This window comes from Homarus americanus, unplaced genomic scaffold, assembly GCF_018991925.1.
Source record: "Homarus americanus isolate GMGI-L3 unplaced genomic scaffold, GMGI_Hamer_2.0 scaffold11794, whole genome shotgun sequence".
Taxonomy (NCBI): domain Eukaryota; kingdom Metazoa; phylum Arthropoda; class Malacostraca; order Decapoda; family Nephropidae; genus Homarus; species Homarus americanus.
In genome coordinates this window covers 583,865-607,382 of record NW_024739301.1, presented here as the reverse complement: position 1 = coordinate 607,382, position 23,518 = coordinate 583,865, and the positions used below count along the sequence as shown (strand labels likewise).

Here is a 23,518-nt window from a genome sequence, read left to right as displayed (position 1 = left end):
GTATACCTATACCAAACAACTGACCAGCCGCGGCAGCACTCATCCCTCTTTAACTTGTCTAATAATCCAACTTTCTTTGTCACTGACTTCTGCCTTTTACATTTCACTCCACTAGCATCACTAGCACCGACACAAGGCAGTCTTTTAGGGGTCATTTTCACACAGAAACATTAAAGTTTTAAGAGTACAACACAAAAGATGCTGCATCGCCTGCAATGGTTGAGAGCGAAGAGAGGGAGAGGAGATGCTGTGGGCACATGGGGTGACTCATTGTACTGTGGGAGACTCACAAGCTAGCCACTATCTGCTTACCGCAAATCATCAAAATTGCGAATCGCAAGGGTTTATTGTATACAAGGCAAAAATTAATGGTCTATTATGATTATGTAGTGTCACAATACTAATCAGGTTACAAGTGGAAAGAGCATCATATGTGAATCTGGGGTGGGTGAGGGCAGGGGTTACAACACTATAGTATTTTCACGCTAACCTGGCCCGTAAGCCACGCCCCTCGTCTATAGCTACAAATAACTGATTGATTCATGGAAAATATTCGTGTAGTTGTCCATTTATTCAAACTAAATGTGTTTACAGTTGGTAAGCAGACCTGTTATTTTCTAAAATAATGTAAAATATCTGGACTATCAAAATGTAAATGATTTCAGAGAGGATTTTAGAAATTTTAAATATTTATCATAAAAGGTCAAAGTCAAAGATTAAATTCACCTTTGAATGAAGCCTTTTCACTACTTCTTTGTTTTGTACCAAACACAAAGTAAACAGAAACAAATGACACCAAATATAGCACAATAGGTGATGAACTACGATGGTCCTTCGGTTAACGAGCACAATTCGTTTTAGAAGGTTGCTCGTTAACCGAAAAATTTGTTAACCGAAACCATTGTTTCAATGGGTTTTTGGGTAATTGGTTCCAGCTCACCGAAAATTGCCTAAAGTCAACAAAAAAGGTAGTAAAGTACTCTTACTTTGAGGTGTGTATGTAGAAGGCTCCTGGATGATGATGATGATTAGAATGGGGGTGGAGGAGAAGGAAGAAGAGAAGGCATTGGGGTGGAAGAGAAGTCACCCCATGGTGCCATTTCACCCATAAAATTTTAGTTCACTTGGTGTAATTCAAGATTATTTTTTTTTAAATCAACACTGCACTGCATTATATATTGTCAATATGTAAAATAAATTTCAAAATGACCAATAATTTGACTGGAAACAGAAAAAAGCATTTATGTTGAAGAGAGTCTGAAGCAAGATGTTACCTCCACTGAAAAGACACACACTGACTGGCCTGTGGTGTGTTGACAGGCTGTTTGGCTTACGCTAAAGACTAGTTTCCCTGTACTTTAATTTTGTTAAATAATTTTTAAAATGACTAAAAATTTTAATATAAGACTTAAAATATTGAATCGTACAAACTTCTTGATATTTACAAAAATAGTAAGGAATTTAAGCCCTAGAACCAATTACTGTATTGGCGGACTCATATGACAGCTAGTGTGCAAGCGAAAACATGTTGAGGGGTGCTCGTAAGGAATTTGTTAATCGAGGAATGCTCGTAAACAAAAGTTAAGAATCTTATGGAAGGCAATTCGTTAACTGAAATTTCGTTAACCGTAGCTCGTTAACCAAGGGATCACTGTACAGTGTGTACAGCTGGATATATCTCAAATCATCTACTTCGTATATAACTATGTGGCCACATCAGCAAGGGAGGCACAGTAGGAGGTAACATAACACCTGGAGACAACTGTACCTTGACAATACAGGTTTACTGTACAGTAAGGCAATTTGACTAAGGATGACAAAACCATCAGATGCTTATCTCTATTAAGGTTCTTTGTTTAGGCTTGGTTACTTATCAATACATTAATAGTAAATCTACAAGAATAAAGGTGATTTTTTTTCATTTAAGAAGCTCATGGATCACTTGTCAGCACTTAATTCTTGTATTCTAATTTCAGGTATGGATAATTGGTCAAGGGAAGACTTGCTCAAAGAGCTGGAAAAATAAGAAAATGAAAATCAACTTCTAAAACTGCAGCTGAAAAAATGCCAAGATGAGAACCTGGATATATTGCAAACCACTCTTGTAAGGGATCTTACTCATCATGAAGTTTCACCAAAGACTGAAACCCCTCTCAATCAAGCAGAAATTGCCAGATATTCTCGACAGCTGATTTTACCCGAGTTTGGGCCACGAGGACAAAGGAAATTGATTGCAGCTTCAGTTTTAATTGTTGGTTGTGGTGGCTTAGGTTGCCCTTCTGCAATTTACTTGGCAGCTGCTGGGGTTGGACGCCTTGGATTGATCGACTATGATGTGGTCGAACTCAATAACCTTCACAGACAGATTTTACATACGGAGAAGAGAGTAGGGATTTCCAAAGCTGTGTCTGTAGCCAGTACAGTGAAGGCATTAAACAGTCATGTAGAGGTTATTCCCTATGAAGTAGCTCTTACAAGTGATGTTGCTCTACAAGTGATAAGTAACTATGATCTTGTTTTGGATTGTACGGATAATGTTGCCACCCGCTACTTACTGAATGATGCTTGTGTTATGGCAAATAAAACCTTAGTTTCTGGGTCAGCTCTGCGGTATGAAGGTCAGCTGACTGTGTATCACTATCAAGGGGGCCCTTGCTACCGCTGCATCCACCCAAAGCCCCCTCCACCAGAAACTGTAGCTAATTGCTCTGATGGAGGAGTTTTGGGGGTTGTGCCAGGGTTGATAGGTTGTATGCAAGCTCTGGAAGCCATCAAAATAATCAGTGGGTTAGGATCTCCCTTGTCTCAGAAACTGCTCCTTTTTGATGGTTTACAAGGAAGTTTCCGCACTGTCAGACTGAGAGGAAATAAAGATTCATGTGAGGTTTGTGGAGAAACTCCTAGCATAGTCAAACTGATCGATTATGAGCAGTTTTGTGGGGCACCGGCAACTGACAAGAGCAGAAATACAACACTACTAGAAAAAGACAAGAGAGTGACTGTTGAAGAATATAAAGCCATTGTAGATGCCAAGTCTCCCTACGTACTTATTGATGTGCGACTTCCAGTGGAATTAGAGATATGTTCCCTTCCTAATTGCATGAACATTCCCTTAACAAATATTTGCAAGGCAGAGAGTACTGCCGCCATCAAAGAGACACTGTCAAGCTTAGGAACAAAGAAAGTGTACTGTGTTTGTCGCAGAGGAAATGACTCTCAGCTCGCAGTTCAGCAGCTCCAGTCAGCACTCAATCACAATGATTATCAGATTAAAGACATAATTGGGGGACTGACAGCATGGGCACACACAATAGACTCAACTTTCCCAGTATACTGACAATACAAAATGTGTAAGATTAAAGTTTAAACCCCCAAAATGGAACTATTTGTACATTGATGTTGTAAATATTGGGTTCTCTAGGGCTTAAGAACTCAGCTTTTATATGATTGACAATAAAGGTTCACAAAACACGCTTTTTAGTGTGATATTGAATCTTATCAAGACACATCTTTGGGTTAGTGATTTTTACACTTATGTCAGATTAATAATAATTGTTTAATTTACACCAGTGTTAAATGTACATTTCATCATGTATACTGTACATATACAGTAATTAAAATTTTAGATATGGAGACAACTTAATGATACTTTACAAATGAGACATTGCAGTTAATCACATTTATCTTACAGTACCTATTTTACTTACAGTAATTAATTTTGTTTGTGTTTTTGTATTTGCACAAACTATTATGACTACAGTAGTGTTCACAGGGCTCATCATGTAAACATTCCACAACTCATTACATTGAGATATTTGTTTTAATATTGTTTACCTTTGATTCCATAGTATGTTTACTATTACGGTTCCTTCGGTTGAATGTAAACAAACAGCGCTGCCACACTGCACAAGTCCTGATGAGCTTCTGTAAATGCACTAGTGAAGAGGACTATACCTCTACTTCCTGCTGGTTTAATGTAAAATAGGCATAATTGAGAGCAATGAAGGCTTACGTTTTACTAAATTTAGGAGGATTCTGAATTTGGTGTAATTTTGTAAATATTGTACAGTACTTTGCTTCATTAGTCTATACTGAAATTTACTTTAGTGTACAGTACAGGGTACTGTATTTTTATATTTTTACGTTACTGTACTGTACTTTGTAAAATTTTGAATTCTGAACTCTCTCCATTCTGAAAATTTTAATATTAACAAAGTGAAAGTAGTGTTGTGTATGTTTCACTCCAACAAGTAACTCACTAAAAGCACAAACTTATTCCTTAGAAATAAATAAATAAATCAGTTGTATGATGATGACATATATCACACAAAATTAAGGAGCTTTTGCAGATGAGCACTTGCACAGTAATTCATTAGAATGCAGTGCTGGTTGAGATTCAGACTACAGTACAGTATTATAGATGGGAGTGAGTCAAACACACACACACATTTATTTCCTGAGTCTAAATTTAGCAATTGAAATCATATATATATATATATATATATATATATATATATATATATATATATATATATATATATATATATATATATATATATATATATATATATATATATATATATATATATATATATATATATATATATATATATATATATATATATATATATATATATATCATAGTCTGCATTTATGCGGTCAATTGAACCAGTGGAGGCCCGCGTAAAATGAGAAATGCATAAATGAAATAACAGAACATATGGGATTAATTGAAATAGAGACTGGGCCGACCCCCAAACTCCACTTTTTTCGACACAGTACGGACGTTGTAGTAAAAATAACATCTTAATTTTATGATGGTATGCACACACAATTAATAATTAAGAGAAATATCAATAATATTGGGTTTTTTAACACTTACGTTAGTAGAAAAGCTGGGTCAGCACAATTGGATGGCGCTGGTTCGAGGCAGAGGGCAGATTAGATGCCCTCCGGTGAATCACTTTCACTTCGCAGAGGTTTGCAGGGCCTCCCAGACAAACCCCTCAAAGTCCATATCCTCACTGTCAATATCACTATCACTGACTTGGGCTGGCTGTGGTTGTGGTGGGTTGCGGAGGAGGAAGTCCTCAATACTACGTTGACGACGCATTGATGTTGTCGAGATAGATCTGGATATCTGGCTCAACAACTTCGTCAGATGGTTATTAGACACTTCATACCGATGCTTGTCTGGGTCGTTGTCAAGGATGAGCTTAAGTTTCTCCCCAACTCGATGATTTCCTTCACATATCATGGTTTGGTCCAGGTAATTCAAGGTTTTTCTGGTGGTGGGGTCCGTGGAAGCCATTGTGAGGGAATAGCGGGCAGAGAGAACTGTATACGCGGACTGAGAACATTGAGACAGGCCCTGCTAGGTCAGCGACTTCCTCTGATGGCAGGGCCGCGTCATGTTACTTAGACCAATCACAGCTAGCGGGGGAGGGAGGTAAGGATCGTGGCCCAATCACAGTCCGATACGCCATATGACGTCAGCGATAATGTAAACGACCTAATCGCACACTCACCGCACGCTTCCAGCGTATGGTCAAGAATGGACGGTGTGAGTAAAAATGGCCCGGTCTGGACCTCTCCGCACTACTCGCGTAAATGACCAAATTTACAGCGTAATTAAAGCATTTTCATTCTGGCAAGGCACCCGTAAATATATATATATATATATATATATATATATATATATATATATATATTGCAAATGTAATCAAATAACCAAATAGTACAATGCAGCCTTATTCATTGCTGTATTTCAGCCATGTGATATAAGCCCTCCATAAATCAGATTTTAATATATCGGAATTTGTTTTTCTAGGACTCTGAGATGCTCTGGTCACCAGAATTACCCACCCAAAAAAAATTAAGAAATAGGGAAGATTAATTACAAAAAATCTTATGGAAAGAGCCACACTTACTGAATACTGTGCAGTGGACTTATCAGATTTGCTGTAGGCCTACTGAGAACGAAGACACTTGAGTATGTAAGCAGGCTGTGGCTGGTCAGGTGTTGCCACATACGTCAGGTGTATTTATTTATTGATTCAGTATTATATTCTCTTATGATTTATGGTTCATAAAGATTGATATAACATATTCAGTAATTGAGAAAAAATACAATACTGTTTGGAATTTATAATATGACTTGAAAATAAAAGGATAAGCGGTGTCAGAAGGTTATTATTTACTCAAGGGGCGTTCGTGTGAGAGCTTTTAGTAGACCAGCTTACAACAGGGGTCACTATAACACACTGTCTGAAATTTGATATGAAGATACCTTCCTAACAACGTTATTTATTACCTTTGAGTGTTAAATGATGGCTCAGTTTGTCTACTTGTGCACTTAGACAAATGAATAAACCAGGGTATAAGCAGATACACAATACTGTATTGCATACTACAATACTACTTATTAAGTGATGATAAATACACTAGAATAGTATACATAACTGTACTGTACTAATTTACTGAGTGTTGAACACAGACATTGTGGTAAGCCAATCAGTTGTTTGCCCTTTGTAAACAAATGACTCAAGGTGTTCAGTGAGATTCTTTTTTCAGGAAAGCTGACTCTTATTTTTATCTTTATAGTACTTTACAGTTTTCTCTTTATTCATAAGACAATTTCTGTGGTTGCTTACCTATAACACTTTACAGCAGTGGCGGCTCGTGGTAAAATAAAATGGAGGGACTGCAAGCTTCACACAACAGTAGGGTACACAAATTTGATCTCCCTCAGGTATGAGTTGATGTCCATGGATTTCCAGGGCATTGAAGTAGTGATGGTGGTGGTGGTGGTGGTGGTAGGGATGGCTGAGATAGTGATGGTAGTATTACAGTACAGGTACTTGAAAATAAAATCGATGCGTCGGCTGTTCGATATAGCAAAATGGTTTATTACTTTTTCATTAAGGTCTTTCATTTCTGTTATCATTTGATTTTCAGTGGATATCATTGCTAAAGCAGACAGTCTGTCAATCACCATGGTACTGTGCAAAAAAGTTTTAATTCCCTTCCAAGTTGAAAAGCGCCTTTCTACTTCTGCTGTTGTCATTGGAGTTATTATTAAAATTTTCAGCAACTTGACAGTGTCTGAAAATGTTGACTGTAGATGATTGTCGTTCATCATCTTCAACAAGTCTATGAGACTTTCTGATTTACACAAATCTTCTTGTGTACAGTACAGTAAGTTCAGTTCTCAATCCACTTCACAGGCAAAATCAACTAATCCAAGAAATACTTCAGAATTCTTGGAGCTCATAGTTTCATCATGTCCACTAAGAGGGAGTTCAAATTTCCCCAAAAATTTTACAAAGTTTATTATTTTGGATAACACATCTGTTTTTTTCTCACCTGTTCATTGTGTTTTGCAACTGAGAGCTTGTATGCTGTGTCAATTTGAGCTGCGATGTTCACTTTACCCAGCAACGATAAAATCAATCATGTTATTCATGTGTTTGGCTGACTGTTCATGTTTCATTATTTTCTGTGGCAAATGCCTCAAGTCAGTCACGCCACTTTTCGTCACTGAAGTGTCCCCCACCAAACAATAAGCATGGAAAGCAGAATAAAGCATTTACCTCGTCACAATCACAGAGCCATTCACATTTCTGATAAACACTGATGTTAAACTGGCGTGTATATTCTTTGTTCCTGTTTGTACTATTCTGTTGAATGGATAAAACTGGTGTAGGTCTTCCTCTTGCTTTGATTTTAGTCTTTTCATTTAATATCAGCTGGGAAAAGTTGATGCTTTGCAAATACTTCACTTGATTTTCCATCATCAAAGGGTAATTAAAGAAAGCACAACTTAACCGCACCGTCCCCATGCAATGTAAACACGAGACTGAGCTGCACCAACTGCAGCTCATTGGTTCCAGATGTAGCGCCAATTAATAACAGACATGAATCATACAGCAACTATGAAAGTAACTTAGATTTTGGTCTGGTTTTAATGAAAATTTACTTAGTAACGTACTGAAAATAACATACGTAGTGACTTTTTATTTAGATATATTTGTTAGTAGTGTATTATTCTGCTGTGTGTTTGAAGGAATCATACGCCTGGGAGTGATTGTCTGGGAGGACTGCAGCTCCTAGGCACGAGCCACCACTGCTTTCCAGTAAATAATCATCTTGGTGAAAACAGTTGTTGACAACTAGACTTGGTGTGATTTTCAACCCAGAGAGTTCTGTTTCATATATTTTTATTATTGTTGATGTAATATTCTTTTAATAACTTTAATTAAACACCTTAGTTGTTGAAGTGCACTAATAACGTAACTGATTTTCTTTAAACAGTTTGGATAAGCAGTGTTATATCCACCCCACCCCCCCATATACTCTCATTTTTCGGATTGAGGTCTGCCCCAATTAGTCAGATTTATCGAGGCTCTACTGTACACTAATACAATGCACTTATGATAAGTTATATATAACATACTGGAGAAATATAATAAGAATGGCAATGAACTGAGCAGAATTAACTACTCACTTCTTTAAGTATGCCTTAATATGCTGTATTGTAATTTAATCTAGATTTTACTTTTACCTTTTGCAACCACCAAAATCTTTGCAAATTTGGGAATACTGTACAGCAGCAGGTGTCAGAAGGAATAGTTAGTTTGGCCTACCATACACCCCACCCACTCAGGATTCTCCAACACTGTGAATCTTTTATTCTCTTGGTTCTAAGTACAGTAACAGGTTCTCCTCTACTTACGAATGAGTTATGTTGTTGAAACTTAGTAAGTCCAACTTTACTCTTGTACAGGGGCCCCCCCCCCAAATTCACAGGGGTTAGGTTCTCAAAATACATACAAATAATAATGGGAAAATATTCTCACAAATAATCAGAAACAAATACAGTAGTACCCCGATTTACGCGGTCAATTGAACCCATGGGGTACCGAGGAAAGTGAAAACCGCGTAAAGTGAACAACAGAACATATGGGATTAATTCCAATAGAGACTGGCCCGACCCCCAAACTCCACTTTTTCAGACACAATACCTACGTTGTAGTAAAAATTACATCTTAATTTTATGATGGTATGCACACACAATTAATAATTAAGAGAAATATCAATAATATTAGTTTTTTTAACACTTACATTAGTAGAAAAGATGGCTGGGCACACAGGGGTGGGGGGTTGGTTCCGAGGCAGAGGGCAGATAATTGGCCCTCACCTGTATCAATTGTATCACTATCCACCACATAGGCTTGCAAGGCCTCTTTGTCAAACCCCTCAAAGTCCATATCCTCACTATCACTATCACTGACTTGGGCCGGCTGTGGTGGGTGGCAGGTGAAGAACTTGGTAATGTTTTGATGACTGGGCGACCTTGTGCGCATCCTGCCCGCGCCGCTTCCCGCGTATATGAATAGATGCACCGCGGAAAGCGAAAGTCCGGTTCTGGCGAGGTACCGTGTAAATGCGAAATCGCGTTAAGTGAAACCGCGTAAAGCGGGGTATTACTGTATATCAAAATTGTAACAGTCTACCCTCAAGTCCGTTTTCTATTACAGTACTTTATTAATAGAGCACGGACTTGAGGGTAGATTCACATTTTTAATCAATTTGTTTCTGATTATTTAAGAGAGGATTTTCCAATTACAGGGTACTGTATTTTTTATTTGTATGTGTGTGTGTACACACACACACACACATATTTACAATACAGGTAAAGGATATTACTGTCTCTAGAACTTATGGCTCCCTGTCCCAGCCGCTAAATGCCGGCAACTTTAAAACTACCCACAGACATTCTTGGTACATCCAGGATGTCATTTGCGAATTAAAACTCGGCAAATTTGTTGGGGGGGGGGGGTGTACAGAGTTTTAAAAAGTACTGGACTTTGTTACTTAAGTAAAAGTATTGTTACATTGGCAAAACGTTACTCAAGTAGAAGTAAAAGTATACATGTCAATGTACTCAAGTAGAAGTAAACAAGTATCCCATTCTTAAAATACTCCAGTACAGTACTGAAAGAAAAAAGTAACAATAAAATTGTCTCAAATATTAAAATAAATCCACTATATTAAAAAAACACAAAAAAATAGTAAACTAAAGATAAAAATAAAGACACACAGCATTACACAAGTTTATTTGCAAATCTGTCTATTAAGATTAATCAATAACTAATTCTTAAAATAATAACTGTCCATTCAGGATCTTTTAGGCCTAAATACAGGCCCAGCATGACCTACTGAAAGAGAATACATTCAGCCACTCTTCTCCCTACAATCCATTGCAGAGATAGTGGACGTGCTGAAAATATATCCGTCCAACACTATGATCACTGTTTTCCTTATCCACACAAGTAACGTCGATGCTGACTTATTGTCCGCAGAAATAATGTTGTCTCTGCTCGCATTAGGTGAGGATAGACCTATCCGAGGTGGGAGATGACCAGCACTTCTCTTCCTGTAACTGTCCCAATGTGAACACTATTCAACAATACTGTATTGCCTTGATTGTCCCACTGTTGGGGACTTTCTACCACAGGGAGAGTCACCAACTCCTAAGTTACCACCTACTTATTCTTAATCATTTATTTTAATTTTTGTATGCTACCCACGCTTTGGTGGGTGCTAACTCCCATTGTCCTTAAATCATATCAATATTGTCTCCATATCACAAGTCATAACGTGTCCTGCAAGACACGAGTACCACTATATTAATAATGTTTGACCGCATGGTCTTGTGACTAGGCTTGTCGTCCCCTGGGGTGTAATAAATTACTGGAATTAAATAATAAATAAAAAGCCCAGCATGCAGGTAGTGGGGTGTTATGCTTCAGAGATAAGTCGCATAATGTTGGGAAAGACCTCAGTAGCTCCATTCCATCCCCTAGGCATGCCAAGTAGCTATCAAGCTCCTTCAGTTGAGGAGTTTGTGGATGATTATTGTCTCCATAGTGACTGAGTCTAACAAAGACGCCCTGTGAAGTGTCCCTCTAATTGTGGTGTGGCGTCGTCACTCTTCGATTCTAATTGACGAGTGGCTGAATTTTTCGCACCACGTAACATCTGATGGGTGCTGGGGGGATACCTAGTTATTTAAGCAGAATTTTAAATACACCCAGTCTCACACATATGTATAGATACTGAATTGCTTTACATAATTCCATCTAAAAGCCTCTTTAAAATTCATTTTAGGTACAGCGATCTGCAAAGAGCAACTGACATCTAAGAGAAAGGTGGGGGAGAAGAGGGTAAGCTAGGTGAGGTAGGTGGTCAGGTGTTAATGGACCCAAGAAGATCAAAGGCCACCTGACCCACGTGGTGTCTCCCCACACCGCTATGTACCCTTCACGGCTCCACTCACAATATACTTTCCACCCACACAACTCTTTTACAATGGTTAATAATTAATTAATTATAAAATATATTAGTTTGCCACAGACGTTAAACCTCTTTGTTTGGGGCATGTAACAAGTAATGATTTTTGTTTTTTCAATTGTATTGGAGTAAAAGTATTAGAAAACCATACTTATATAAAAGTACTAAAAACTTTTAGTACTTTTTAAAAAGTAGATACCCAAAAATGTTACTTGAGTACACTACTTAAGTAAGATTATTTCATTACATGTACAGTGGACCCTCCATTAACAAGCAGTTCAATTTACCAGATTTCAGTTAACAAGTTACCTCCCGTAAGGATTTTCAGTTCTATTAATGAGTACAAATTCTATTAACGACAGCGTTACGAGAAACACGTTTTGGTGCGCACATCAGCTGATCGACTCGTCCGCCAATATAGGTTCTATGTTTACCTTCGTTACCAGTGGAGTAAACATCGAGAAAGTTGTGCTCTTAAATATCTTTGCATTTTTACATTAAAATTATTGGTCATTCTGAAATTTAGTGAACCTATTTATAATATACAGTGCAGTGTTGGTCTAAATAAAAAAAATCTGGAATTAGTTAAACACTGTAAATTGTTGTGAACTTAAAATTTTATTGGTGAAATTATCAAGCATGGGTTCGAAGAAATCTCAGAAGGCTATTTCAATTCAAGTGAAACGAGAAATTATTAAGAAATACAAAGAAGGCATTAGAACCAATGCACTCTGTAAAGAATATGGCATGTCGTCATCGACTGTGTCTAGAATCAGCTGTTTGCGCTGCCACTATGTAAACAAAGCTGCTGGTAATTCTACATACACACCTCAAATTTAGTGTTAAAATATTTTATTGTTTTTTATTTATTATTGTACAGCATACTGTACAGTACTGTATTTTGTTTATATTTTATATTTTGTTAATTCTCTTACTGGTATACAATACTGTATATGTACTCTTTAATTAATTTTAAGGGAATTCTGTGAGTTGGAACCAATTACTCAATATTCCATTGAAATAATAGATTCAGTTAACGAGTGACACTGTGGAACCAATTTGGCTCGTTAATGGAGGGACCACTGTACTTTACAACTCTGCTCTTGTAGATACTGAACATACAGGTATTATAAAAAATGACAATTTAAAGGACGTACAGTTGCTTCCATTTATAATGGGTACATTGGCTGGGCGTTTTTTGTGAGATGTGGCACCACCAGACAACAGATAAGAGCCAAAAATGTTCTACTTGGTAATCTGTATTAAAACTACTGTATAACCCTGCAGGAAATGTGTGCATTCACAGATAGAGGGGGACTGCTTATTTAGCATCCTTGGTCTGGTTACTATGGTGAGGGTAGTTCTGCCCATTCTTCTAGTTTTACTATGATTCAAGAAAACAGTGGTGCCACATCTGACAAACTTGCCAGCTACTGTACCCGTTATAAACGGAAGCAACTGAACTGTACAGCTATAGCTGCTATACCCCAATAATAAATACAGCACATTACAGTTTATCTTACCATGGACATGTTTGTTCATAAATAGAAGAGCACTTGTAACAGTACGTGTGTGTACAGGTGCGAACAGTAAATGAAAGTAAAAAATAAGTTATCAGGTAATTAAAATACTTTACATTTCAAGTTTAACCCCGTTTGTATCGGCGGGCGTTCGTAGGTCAGGGACCCCCTGTATATAACCAAGGAAAGGCTTTTTTTTTATGTAGCTACTGTAAATTGTTGTGGAACTAATAGGTAACACAACATAAATGTACCAAGCTGATTTCTATTGATAGAATATTGGACGTTCATCAGGTTATTGAGAGTACGATTACTTGGTCATAGTATTCAAATACTGTACTTTAATTTTTATATCAATGTATTTCAATACAAATAACTGAACATACTGTACTATACTATACTTGAATGCATTTGGATATGAATAATCATTTTGAATACAGAAATAAAATTGAGGACAGTCTCATAGTGAACATAATCTCCTATTGAATACAGAAATAGACTAAGGAGGAATCTATACAGTCAGTTCTGCTATAACGCGATAGTTGTGTTCTTGTAAAACATCGCGTAATAGAAATAACAGGGCTTATGGAGAAAATAGGGTTAGGTGCAGATTATTACTCGAAATCGAAAAAAAATTTAGTACTTAGCCTAACACAAAGGATAGCACAGTCTAAATAAATGTTACATTCATATCTAATAATGAAATCATACAGTAAATGTAACACTTTACCTTGAAAAAATATGAATATAACTTGATGGAGGAGAAGGGTGATTTTGAGGTAGATAACATCGAGCTTCTCTTCAAGGGTTATAGCCTTTCTTTTACGATCATCACCAGGAATGCGATCACCAGAACGCTTCTTGGAGATATTCTTCTTTACCATATTCACAGTTAATACCACAAAATTGGAGAAATAGTAAGCAAAAATCGCGTTACAGCAAACAAGCATTCGTGTTATACAAATATCGTTTCTCTATTCATAAATCGCATTAAAGCCAATGCGCATTGTCAAAACACACGTTATAGCAGAACTCACTGTATAGCTCATATCTAGAGTTTCCCATTATATTACATTGTCTCTCCTTACTTTGGGAATTTTTAACATATGATTTGTAGACATGTTGGCATATGTACCAGTTCTTACGAGAAAGGGAATGTTCTTCCCCATTAGATACACCTTGTTCACCTGTTCAGACAAGCCAATATTCTCTGGTGTAAAGGTTAGATTTTTAGCTGTTAATTTATTACCTTCTGAGACATGAGTTGCAAATATAAACCCTGTCATGAAGGCATCATAGCCAGCCCTATGTCCATTAGCACCATGTTTCTCATTCATCTTTTGGCCACTGTCATCATTTACCACTGGTATCATGTTTCTTTTTTCTAATTTGTTTCTCGTCAATTCATTGGAGAGCCTCCGCTTTTTTATTGAAACTTCATCATCCATCTCTCTTGTCTCTAAGATTTCTCTCTTGGCTACCTGTTGGATAATACTAACAAGTGACCCTGTCTTAGGACCGGTGTATTTGCCGCCACGTTTCTTTAATGCTTTGGGCTGCAAGAGCTTCACAATCTTGTTAATATTGTGACTCTTATCACACTTAACATTCTTTGAACACCAGCCATGGAACTGAAAATAAAATTATGGATTAAAAAGAATGCACTTAATGGTAAGTACAGAACTGCAGTCTCCAAGTGAGAGAGGAAAAAAAATACTATTTCATACATTTACCATTCATGGGCATAAATCAAAGTATCCCTTGCAGACACTTTCCCTTATGCTCTCAGGATTCAAAACTGAACAAAGACTTAATTAACCCAACAACTGCAACAAATATCATATTATGGATTTTTTTTTTTTAAAGTAATTTGGAGTCTGTGTACTTAGCTCAAGTATCCTTTGGACTTTCCTAACACAGGCTGGGCTAGCTATTATGTACTGTATGGGACCTTTACATCCTCTTGAAGGCTAAGATTGGTAAATTATTACTGGAGAAAGATAAGAGTATGCATACCTGGTAGGAGCGGATCCAGAGGAGGGGCCTGGACCGCCCCGCCCCTCCCCCTCTCTCTCTCTTTTTTCATCAGAAAATTTCAATACTTTTTCTTTAATATAGTATTATACTCGGGCATTTTTAATAATAAAAAGTAATTACTACTGACCTCAGAATATCTCCTGGTATCAAGTGCACATGGCCTGAAAATGGCCAATATTGGTCAGATTTAAAAAAAAATCCAGGGGAGGTTTACAGCATCCCCTCCCCCCAGCTGGATGAGCTCGCTGTGCACACCATGTTCCCCCACCCACAACTCCTTGGACCCCCCCCCCTTTTGATATCTGCCCCTGCGTGACTTATAATTGTATTGAGCAAGCTCTGATATGAATTCAGCAACAATCACACGATCCCATGTGGTGGACAGTTCATAAGGGCCTAGAAATATCCGGTAACCTCTGTTCTGCTGCAATCTGATGTTATAATAATGAGGTTACAATAAAAAAACAGCCACACTGCACAGTATAAAGCAGGACTTACTGCATATGTCTCACAGAGTTCACAGCCATCATCATCCTTCTCTGCATTGTAGTAATGGATCTGTCGGTATGGCTGCCAGTCAATATTTGGAAGACCTTTTGGGTAAGGAGGAAACTGTATCCGTGTATGCCATTCCCCTTTATTCCCTCGCTGAGTGTTTTTTAGCTGCCTGTTAAAAAGAAAATCAATGCTATCAACTCACACTTTAGTGTTTACATATATAAGTGCAACATACACATTATTAAGGAAAGAATACACAAACTACAGTATTACCCAAATAAGGATTATACAAGGAGCCAACTAATTACAGTACATTAATATGGACAGATGCTCAAGGGAGTAGCCATAGAGGTGGGATGGCTGACCAGTGTAGCAAACACAAGTGCTCATAAAAGAGATTGGTAAAGGGAAAGCTGTGAAGGGACTTAAGATCTGAAAATGATACCATATCATAAATGATTATTTGAAGGGGATCACAGAGTCCAAACTTTGGTGGGATAAGGAATACTGTATACACTACAGCATGCAGTACCTATCTCTACTGTGTGACAACAATCAACATGGAAGTTAAACTGGAAATATTCCGCTTGTGTGTGTTTTACCAGACCAAGGCCAGGTGACAATTGACCCAAACTTAAGAGAATGAGTATGACTTAGTTTTCTATTGTTAAGAGGTATAAAACAATGCTAGGGGTATGGCCAGTCTACTTAACCCTTTCACTATGGGGATGCCACTATTTTAATATTTTATTTGGCTAATGACAGATACTTTAATTGAGCTCAAAGAGACCCCTGCATACGTGGTAACCATAGCTGTTTAAGGCCCCCCCCCCTCCTACTTCCCCTAGAGATGTGTGTGTGTGTGTGTTATAGAATAAGACTTGAGATACAGTAAGTGAGGTGAGTTAGGGTGGCATGGAAGTGTGGGGTCACCAGGCTGAGGTAGAGTAATTATATGTTGATGACTATCCTGCCCCTGCCCTACACAGACAACACATTGCCCACACCATACCCAAGTCACGCATGTGAATGTGAATGCACCAGCTAAGTCACAGGTTGCCGGGAGGTGCATAATTAATGTTTAATGCACTTGAGAATCTGACTGTTGTGTTTTCTATCATATAAATAGAAATACTGTACTTATATGTCAATAATTTTCACCACCACGTTGTGTTTTAGTGTTGCAGCGATCACATATTTTGGTAGAAACAAGCCTCTCTCAAGACAAAAAGCACATTTCCTGGTTGGTGAAAACAAGGTTACAGATTTATACTTAAGATGGAAATTCAAAACCATGGCAATACAGACAGACAGACAGACAGACTGGCTAGCTGGCTGCAAGTTCACTCACTTACAAATATAAAGACAGATTCTGCCACTTGAAAATAGCAAGCAAGTAGTTAGTAGGAGGCAAAGGCAACAAGATAATAAACACACAAGACTAACAAAGATACTCCCAGAGACAAACTTATAAACCAGACAAAGGCTTGAGTGTAACCTGTAAACAAGGTGGACAATAGTCACTGCCCAACTCACAGGTACACAACAACAATGAGACTGGTGGGTTCCCATTTCATCTAATCTCTCTCTCTGTCTACTGTACTACTCCCATTATGTTTACTATCAGTTAACAATCTCTGAAAATTACATCATGAAGTTGTACATATACAGTAGTCGACATCCAATGAGATGAATTTCATAGCATGTTGTTGTTATTACTTTCTGCAAGATCATGTTACAATAAATTATAATTATCATTATTTTATCTTGGGTATTCATGATATTAAGCAAAAACTTTGTATTTACCCACCTCTAGTCTGTCAACATTTCAAAAGGACTGCCAAGATGAGGGTTACCAACTTAACACCAGATTATATGGGGGGGGTAGAAGTTTGGGTAAGTGACTACTGACGCAGATTCACCGCACAAAGGAATTAGATTTCATATTGTATTTAAAACAAAATACTGTACTTAAATTTATGCTCATTATATACAGTACTTAAAAGTACAAGTATCCTCATTATACTGTAAACTGTACTTAAAACTTTCTTCCCTCACTGCACATTATTGAGTTGCTGCCAACACCTTTCTTAAAAACAACACATGGCTATTTTCCACCACGAGTCCCTCCATCCACACCACTTTGCCACATTCATTCTCAGGCCCTTTGACTCTTTTATCCTTCCATTTCTTAAATTTCTCACGGCCTCTTCACTACTATCTGCTGTCACCAGTATCCAACAACTCTCAGGGTAGACCAGTCCTAGAGTCACCATGATAGACAGAAGGGGCTCAAGATAGACCCTTCATGAACCCTAACTTCCACCTATAGTGGTACCTTGTCAAAAGGCCTTCTTTAAGTATACAAATACAAAGTACAGTATAGCTTTCTTTCCTTTCCAAGATATTTCTCTTGAGATACCCCACTAAATATTGCCTCTGTAGTCCTCCTACCTGGCATAAGCCCAAACTGCATTCATTAATGTCTAGCATCTCCATTATAACTATTTTTCATCACTCTTTCTACAACTTTTCATTTGCTAATCTACCAGGTTTAGAGACCTGTAATTTCTGTTAAATAAATTTTTCACTGCCTTTACTATACTGTACTGTACAGTACAGGTATCCCTCGCTATACGAACATTCGAGATCTGAAAATTCGCTAATACGAATTTCCTATATTACCACCTCTTTAAGTGTTACGATACCTCCCCCCACTTATACGAATTTGGGTCCCGGTAAAAATTAAAATCGCACGCCCCCAGGAGTCGGGTTGGGTTGGGTGCAAGGGTGGAGTCAATGATTACTTTTGGCTGCAACTGTATTTTAGTGTACAGGTATTCCCCATTCATCACAAGGATTACATTCCTGAAAACCTATGTGATGTAATGTACAGTATGTACTTACATTTTTTTGTACAAATACTCCAAGTAAGTAGCTGGCATGGACTGGTGGTACTCGGCAATATACTTTGTATCATAGATTCCACACGGAAACATGTCAGTAAGGTCAGCAGCAAATGTGTCTGCCTTCTTGGGAAGTTCTGCATAGAAACACTGATAAAGAAATGCCAAGTCCATTAAGCCATTGTGTAATACCACTGGCTTTCGATGTTCCAAAAGTGTTGAGAACAGCTGTCGAACATTTGGTGGCTCATCTTTCTGTGGATGATAAGAGCAACACCATTATTATTAATAAACATTACATACAAAGCAATTTAAAGAAAGGAAGATGGACATTAATAAAAATACTGTATGGTTACAGAATTTTACTCTAGATGTGATGTAAAGAAAAAAGTGACATAATTAGCATGGGTAATGAAGAAGGCAAAATAAAAAAATAGGATAAATGTGATAATAGGAGCTATGTAAATGGATGTGCAGTAATTAATTCAACTTGGTCCCAAATTTTCAGGTGACTGTTTCAGTATACAGTACTGTATTAGTAACACCTAGTCTGCCTCCCCATCTTTAAAAAGAAAAGAACTTTCAAATGAACTTTTAGTCGAACAGGATGAGACACATTGCATAGATATAACAAAGATAATGAAAATTACATCGAGGGTTTGCTGTATCCTGCCACTGACACAGGAAGACTTGGCCAAATGATTCTCCACTAACATGAATTACTCTTTTAATGTCTAGTAGGTCATAGATGACATTGTTTATAATCTGTCTGAAGAGTATTCATATCAAATATTAGTAAAAGAACAATCAAAAGTAATTATTTCCATTAAAACCTTCTTTGAAAACATGGTAATGCTTTCTAATGCTTCATTAAAGAATACAATGTGTAAACCTTAATTTTTCTATAAATTTGACAAAATAAATGGTATGGATCTCTAACATTATTGTACTCACATTTTGATCACATCCTCTGTAGTACTGTAACCCCTTGGCATACACATTGTTGAAGTCAAAGCCATGGTTCAGCAAAAACTTAATCGCACCACAATCAACTCTGAAGCTTTCACTACATAGTGTCAGCACATTAAAGGTTTGTACCAGGTAATCATGACTGCGGATCTGCTCACCACCTGAAAACAAGAAATATTGTAAATCGTAAAATCTTCCTAAAGTCTTTCAGAAAACAAAGATTTTTTTCTTTTTCTTTTTTTTAGGATTAGCCCACCAGGGCACAGATCAATGACCCTCATCAGGGCCTGGGGGCAAAATATAATAATAACAATAATTAATAAAAATGAATAAAAAATATTAAATAAAAATATAAACGGTGTTCAACAAAATAAAAAATACTTCACTGGAAAGTAAACTGTTACCTACTTGTATATGAAAAGAAAAAAATGAACACCTGGTATCATGAATGACATCTATTCTATAACTGAGTGTATTCTGACCCCTGGGCCCCATCTTGTGACTGGAATCAAAAATTCAATTTGGATAATCTTTCACATTCACACCAGATTCCAAAGACAAGACAATTAGCAAGAAGGCATCCTAAACAGGGAGGTGGATCGAGAGCTCTTCTTGTTAACCATCAACACCTTTGTATTAATCAGCTTTTGTTTAAATGTCACTTAAAAGATGACATCACCAAGATCTACTCAACAGAACCAGCTCACCCCAATGCCTAAATGGGAGGAGGAGGGATATTGAGATATAAAGGTCAACTATCAAATGCCTGCTTGAGTCGAACCTAAGTTGATGTACTTAATGATTCAGCAAGGCTATAGTGAATTTCCCATCCTACCGTTCTCTCCTTACCAAAGAAGAGTGTTGCCTGCCATAAGGTGACTACAGCTTCATGATCCAGGTACAGAAATACGTGCATTATGTGTTTCTTTAACGTAAAGGAATCTATAAATACTCATTTGTACTGATCACAGAAAACTTGGGTATCAAATATAAAGGAGGAAAGCAGTTATGTTTACAGAATAAACTGATACAAAGACAGAAATAAGGATATCAATATAGAATGATGACTAACAGATACACACCTTCCTTATCAGTCATGTGCACATCACTAACTGATCTACAGGTGAAGCACGACAACCCAAGTGAAATGACTGCATAATTCCGAGCAATTTCTGAAGTAAACTGGTACCGTAGATCAATCTCTGGACAATTTAACTTTCTTTGGTCACCAATTCCAGTCAGTTCCTGGAGAAGGTAATAAAGATTCAGGTCATTATGAAATTAGTAATCTAGCTCCAAATTTCACCTGACACATCATGAAATTAGTAATCTAGCTCTAAATTTCACCTAACAGTATTGAATAAAAACACATGGTTTGAAAGACTGAGATGTAAACCATAAAACAAAGAATAACTGGTAATCCATATAGATACTGTACATATGATATCACATTAGACAGGAATACTGTAGGCACAAGATAGTGATAATTTCTATACGTACACAGAACTATACAATACCTCCCTGTACTGTACTATTTATTGTCTCCTACAGAAAAATTTCCCAAGTTGCTGATTAAGGGGCCTAACCACTGTAAAGAATTACCTCATATACAGTAAACCCTCAATAACACGGAAGTTCATATAACTCGGCATGAATATGGTCTGGGAATGTATTCATTTAACTGGGGAAATGCCGAGATATATTAAATTATCTGGGTCTGAGATTAAGATAAAACAAAAACTGTGGGTGAAAATGAAGAAGAAAAGTGAGAGAAATTGCACTTGTGGTGATAGTGAATATAATGAACTCCAAATTGAGCACAGAAGATCAAACAATCAGATAAGAAAAGTGACAAGAAATGAGATAAAAAAACCACAAAAGAAGCATTACACAGAATGTAAAGAGCAATATAAAAGTATTCTGGGAGTTTGTACAATCTAAAACCAAAACCATATCATCAGTACTGGAGTTGTATGTTGATGACGATAAATGGACGAAAATTAAAGATGATAGAGAAAGGTTTTTTTTTTTTTTTTTTTTTTTATGGGGACTAGCCCACCCGGGCACAGGTCACTGACTCACATCGGGGCCTGGGGGGAGAAAATGTAATAATAATAATAATAATAAGTGGAGGTGTTGGCAGAATTTTTTAGTAGTCTGTTCACACATGAGGCAGAGGAAGATATCCCCAGAATAGACATAAAGCTTGTACCGGTACTATCGGACATGGAGATAAACCTGGCACAAATTAAGAGGGTAATGCAAAATTTAAAAAGTAGTAAATCACTAAAAAAAACATAAACCTGACCTAACCTAACCTAACCTAACCTGACTGACTCTCACCATATGATGGAATCACTTTTTCTAGCCTTATTGGACGAGTTACCACAATGCCACATATGTTGGTCTTGACGATATTTACATTCATTCTTGCACTAGAACACTTTACTGAGGTCGGGAAAACACCATGAGATCGAAAAAAATGCTGTGGTTTTTCCCAAAAACTCGCAATCAGCTCCATATAATTTAAGTGACACCAATTGCAGACTTCCATGGTCGTAAATGAATTTGAATTTTGAAATATGAGACCCAAAATAAAAATCGAATTTGATTGGGCCAAAAATACTGCGAATTAAACCACAAATCATTTTAATGAGTTGCAAAAGAAAAAAAAGAAAAGCTTTTGATTGGCCGCGTGACGTGTACGGGAACGCATGCGCGTGATGATTCATGAAGGAGACACGCATTGTGGGAGGTGAGGAAGGCGATAATGGAATTAAATTTAGAAAATTTTGGATGCGCTATCTCCGTTATTATACATTTTCGACGGTAATGTAATAGATGAAAATTATCTTAACATAACATAAGAAAATACGGAGTCTGCAATAGGCCGGTTGGCCTGTGCATGGCAGCTCCTGTCGAGTTACTACCACTCTCTATCATCCATGAATCTATCGAGCCTCCTTTTAAAACTTTCCAGCGTTCCAGCACTTACTACAAAGTTGATAAGCTTGTTCCACTCGTCCACCACCCTATATGTGAACCAGTTCCATCCTATCTCCCTCCTAAACCTAAACTTATCCAACTTAAATCCGTTGCTACGAGTCCTATCCTGCTCGAATATTAAAAGAACTTTATCTTATTCGAATATGATAATAGATTAGGGGAAGGAATGTCGGGTGTGGAAATACAATAATACCATATACTTTATGCAACAGAGTAACTAACATGTGGAATAATCTGCCAGACTGAGTAGTGAATGCTGACTCAGTTTTAAGGTTTGAAAAAACAACTGGATAAAGTATGGGCCACCAAGCATAAAGTTTGATCATAAAACTCAAATTCAATATAATAGTCCCTACTACACAAGTATAAGGGATAGTTTACAGCTGGAGTCACAGGCTCAAAAGCCTCTTCCAGAAGTCTTCTGTGAGTAAATTTCAGGTAAATTAGATAAGATTAAATAAATCGGGTAGGATCATTTGTTTCCCATTTAATATATGTATGGTAAGACAGCCACCATGACGGAGACACTGTGCTGCAGATTGTACAAGTTTATTATCATCAAGGCCTAAAAGACACACAGCTTAACATAAGTGACTCACACAATCTATGGCCACAAAAGATGCACCTCTTATAGCAGCTCTCAGAGCCGGCAATAACTTGATAAAGTTGTCATCGTTTACTTCCACTATAGGCAGACAGTCCTCCATTGTCTTAAGTGTCTGACAAACAGTGCACGACAGAATATCTTTGGTCACATTACTGCCACAAACGTTTGAAGATGAGGCAGGTGGACGGTGGTGGAGGTTGTCTTAACAGGGGAGTGATGCGTCTAATGTTACTGAATTATTATACACCACCTGTTTATTATATCCAGTTTTATTGAAATATATATTATATATTATATTTTAGCGTTCATTTCTAGTAAAATAATTTAGCGTATACAAAATGGAAGTATTATAAACATACAAGTGAAAATAATGTTTTTGTTTACATCTAAAATAATCAGATATAAAAGGGGTTTAGTATATAAATATTTAAGATTATCATAATTTTGCTATTTCTATGACAGACATTCAATATGAATTTAAATTTTCTTATTTATTAAGATAAGATGTGGCAGTATATTTTACTAAGACTTTGTGAAAGTTGTGATTATATTTTATATATAGGATTTCAATAACAATCATAGAACTTGTAAAAATAGTTGTAGTGTAAATTTAATAATAT

General features: G+C 37.0%; 2 protein-coding genes across 2 annotated transcripts; one reads left to right on the top strand and one right to left on the bottom strand.

Moving 5' to 3' along the window:
* The first annotated feature begins 1,525 nt into the window (after nucleotides 1-1,525).
* LOC121874509 (adenylyltransferase and sulfurtransferase MOCS3-like) lies at nucleotides 1,526-3,824 on the top strand. The gene is made up of 2 exons (XM_042378663.1): nucleotides 1,526-1,541; nucleotides 2,028-3,824. Exons 1-2 carry the CDS (start codon nucleotides 1,526-1,528, stop codon nucleotides 3,335-3,337), a joined length of 1,326 nt encoding a protein of 441 aa, XP_042234597.1. The 3' UTR covers nucleotides 3,338-3,824.
* Nucleotides 3,825-13,757: 9,933 nt separating this feature from the next.
* LOC121874477 (target of EGR1 protein 1-like) lies at nucleotides 13,758-23,111 on the bottom strand. Its single transcript, XM_042378614.1, has 6 exons — nucleotides 22,891-23,111; nucleotides 20,368-20,530; nucleotides 19,271-19,446; nucleotides 18,318-18,571; nucleotides 15,411-15,579; nucleotides 13,758-14,506 (listed from the first exon to the last, which is right to left on the bottom strand). Exons 1-6 carry the CDS (start codon nucleotides 22,996-22,998, stop codon nucleotides 13,940-13,942), a joined length of 1,437 nt encoding a protein of 478 aa, XP_042234548.1. The 5' UTR covers nucleotides 22,999-23,111; the 3' UTR covers nucleotides 13,758-13,939.
* Nucleotides 23,112-23,518: the final 407 nt, after the last annotated feature.

What these genes read in the sequence shown, in the direction of transcription:
- LOC121874477 (XM_042378614.1), bottom strand. Translation starts at nt 22,998, where the DNA reads ATGGAGGACTGTCTGCCTATAGTGGAAGTAAACGATGACAACTTTATC. An exon ending in GCACATGACTGATAAGGAAG is followed by an intron (nt 19,447 to 20,367) that starts GTGTGTATCTGT and finishes TCTTGTTTTCAG; the next exon opens with GTGGTGAGCAGATCCGCAGT. An exon ending in GAGTATTTGTACAAAAAAAT is followed by an intron (nt 15,580 to 18,317) that starts GTAAGTACATAC and finishes TCTTTTTAACAG; the next exon opens with GCAGCTAAAAAACACTCAGC.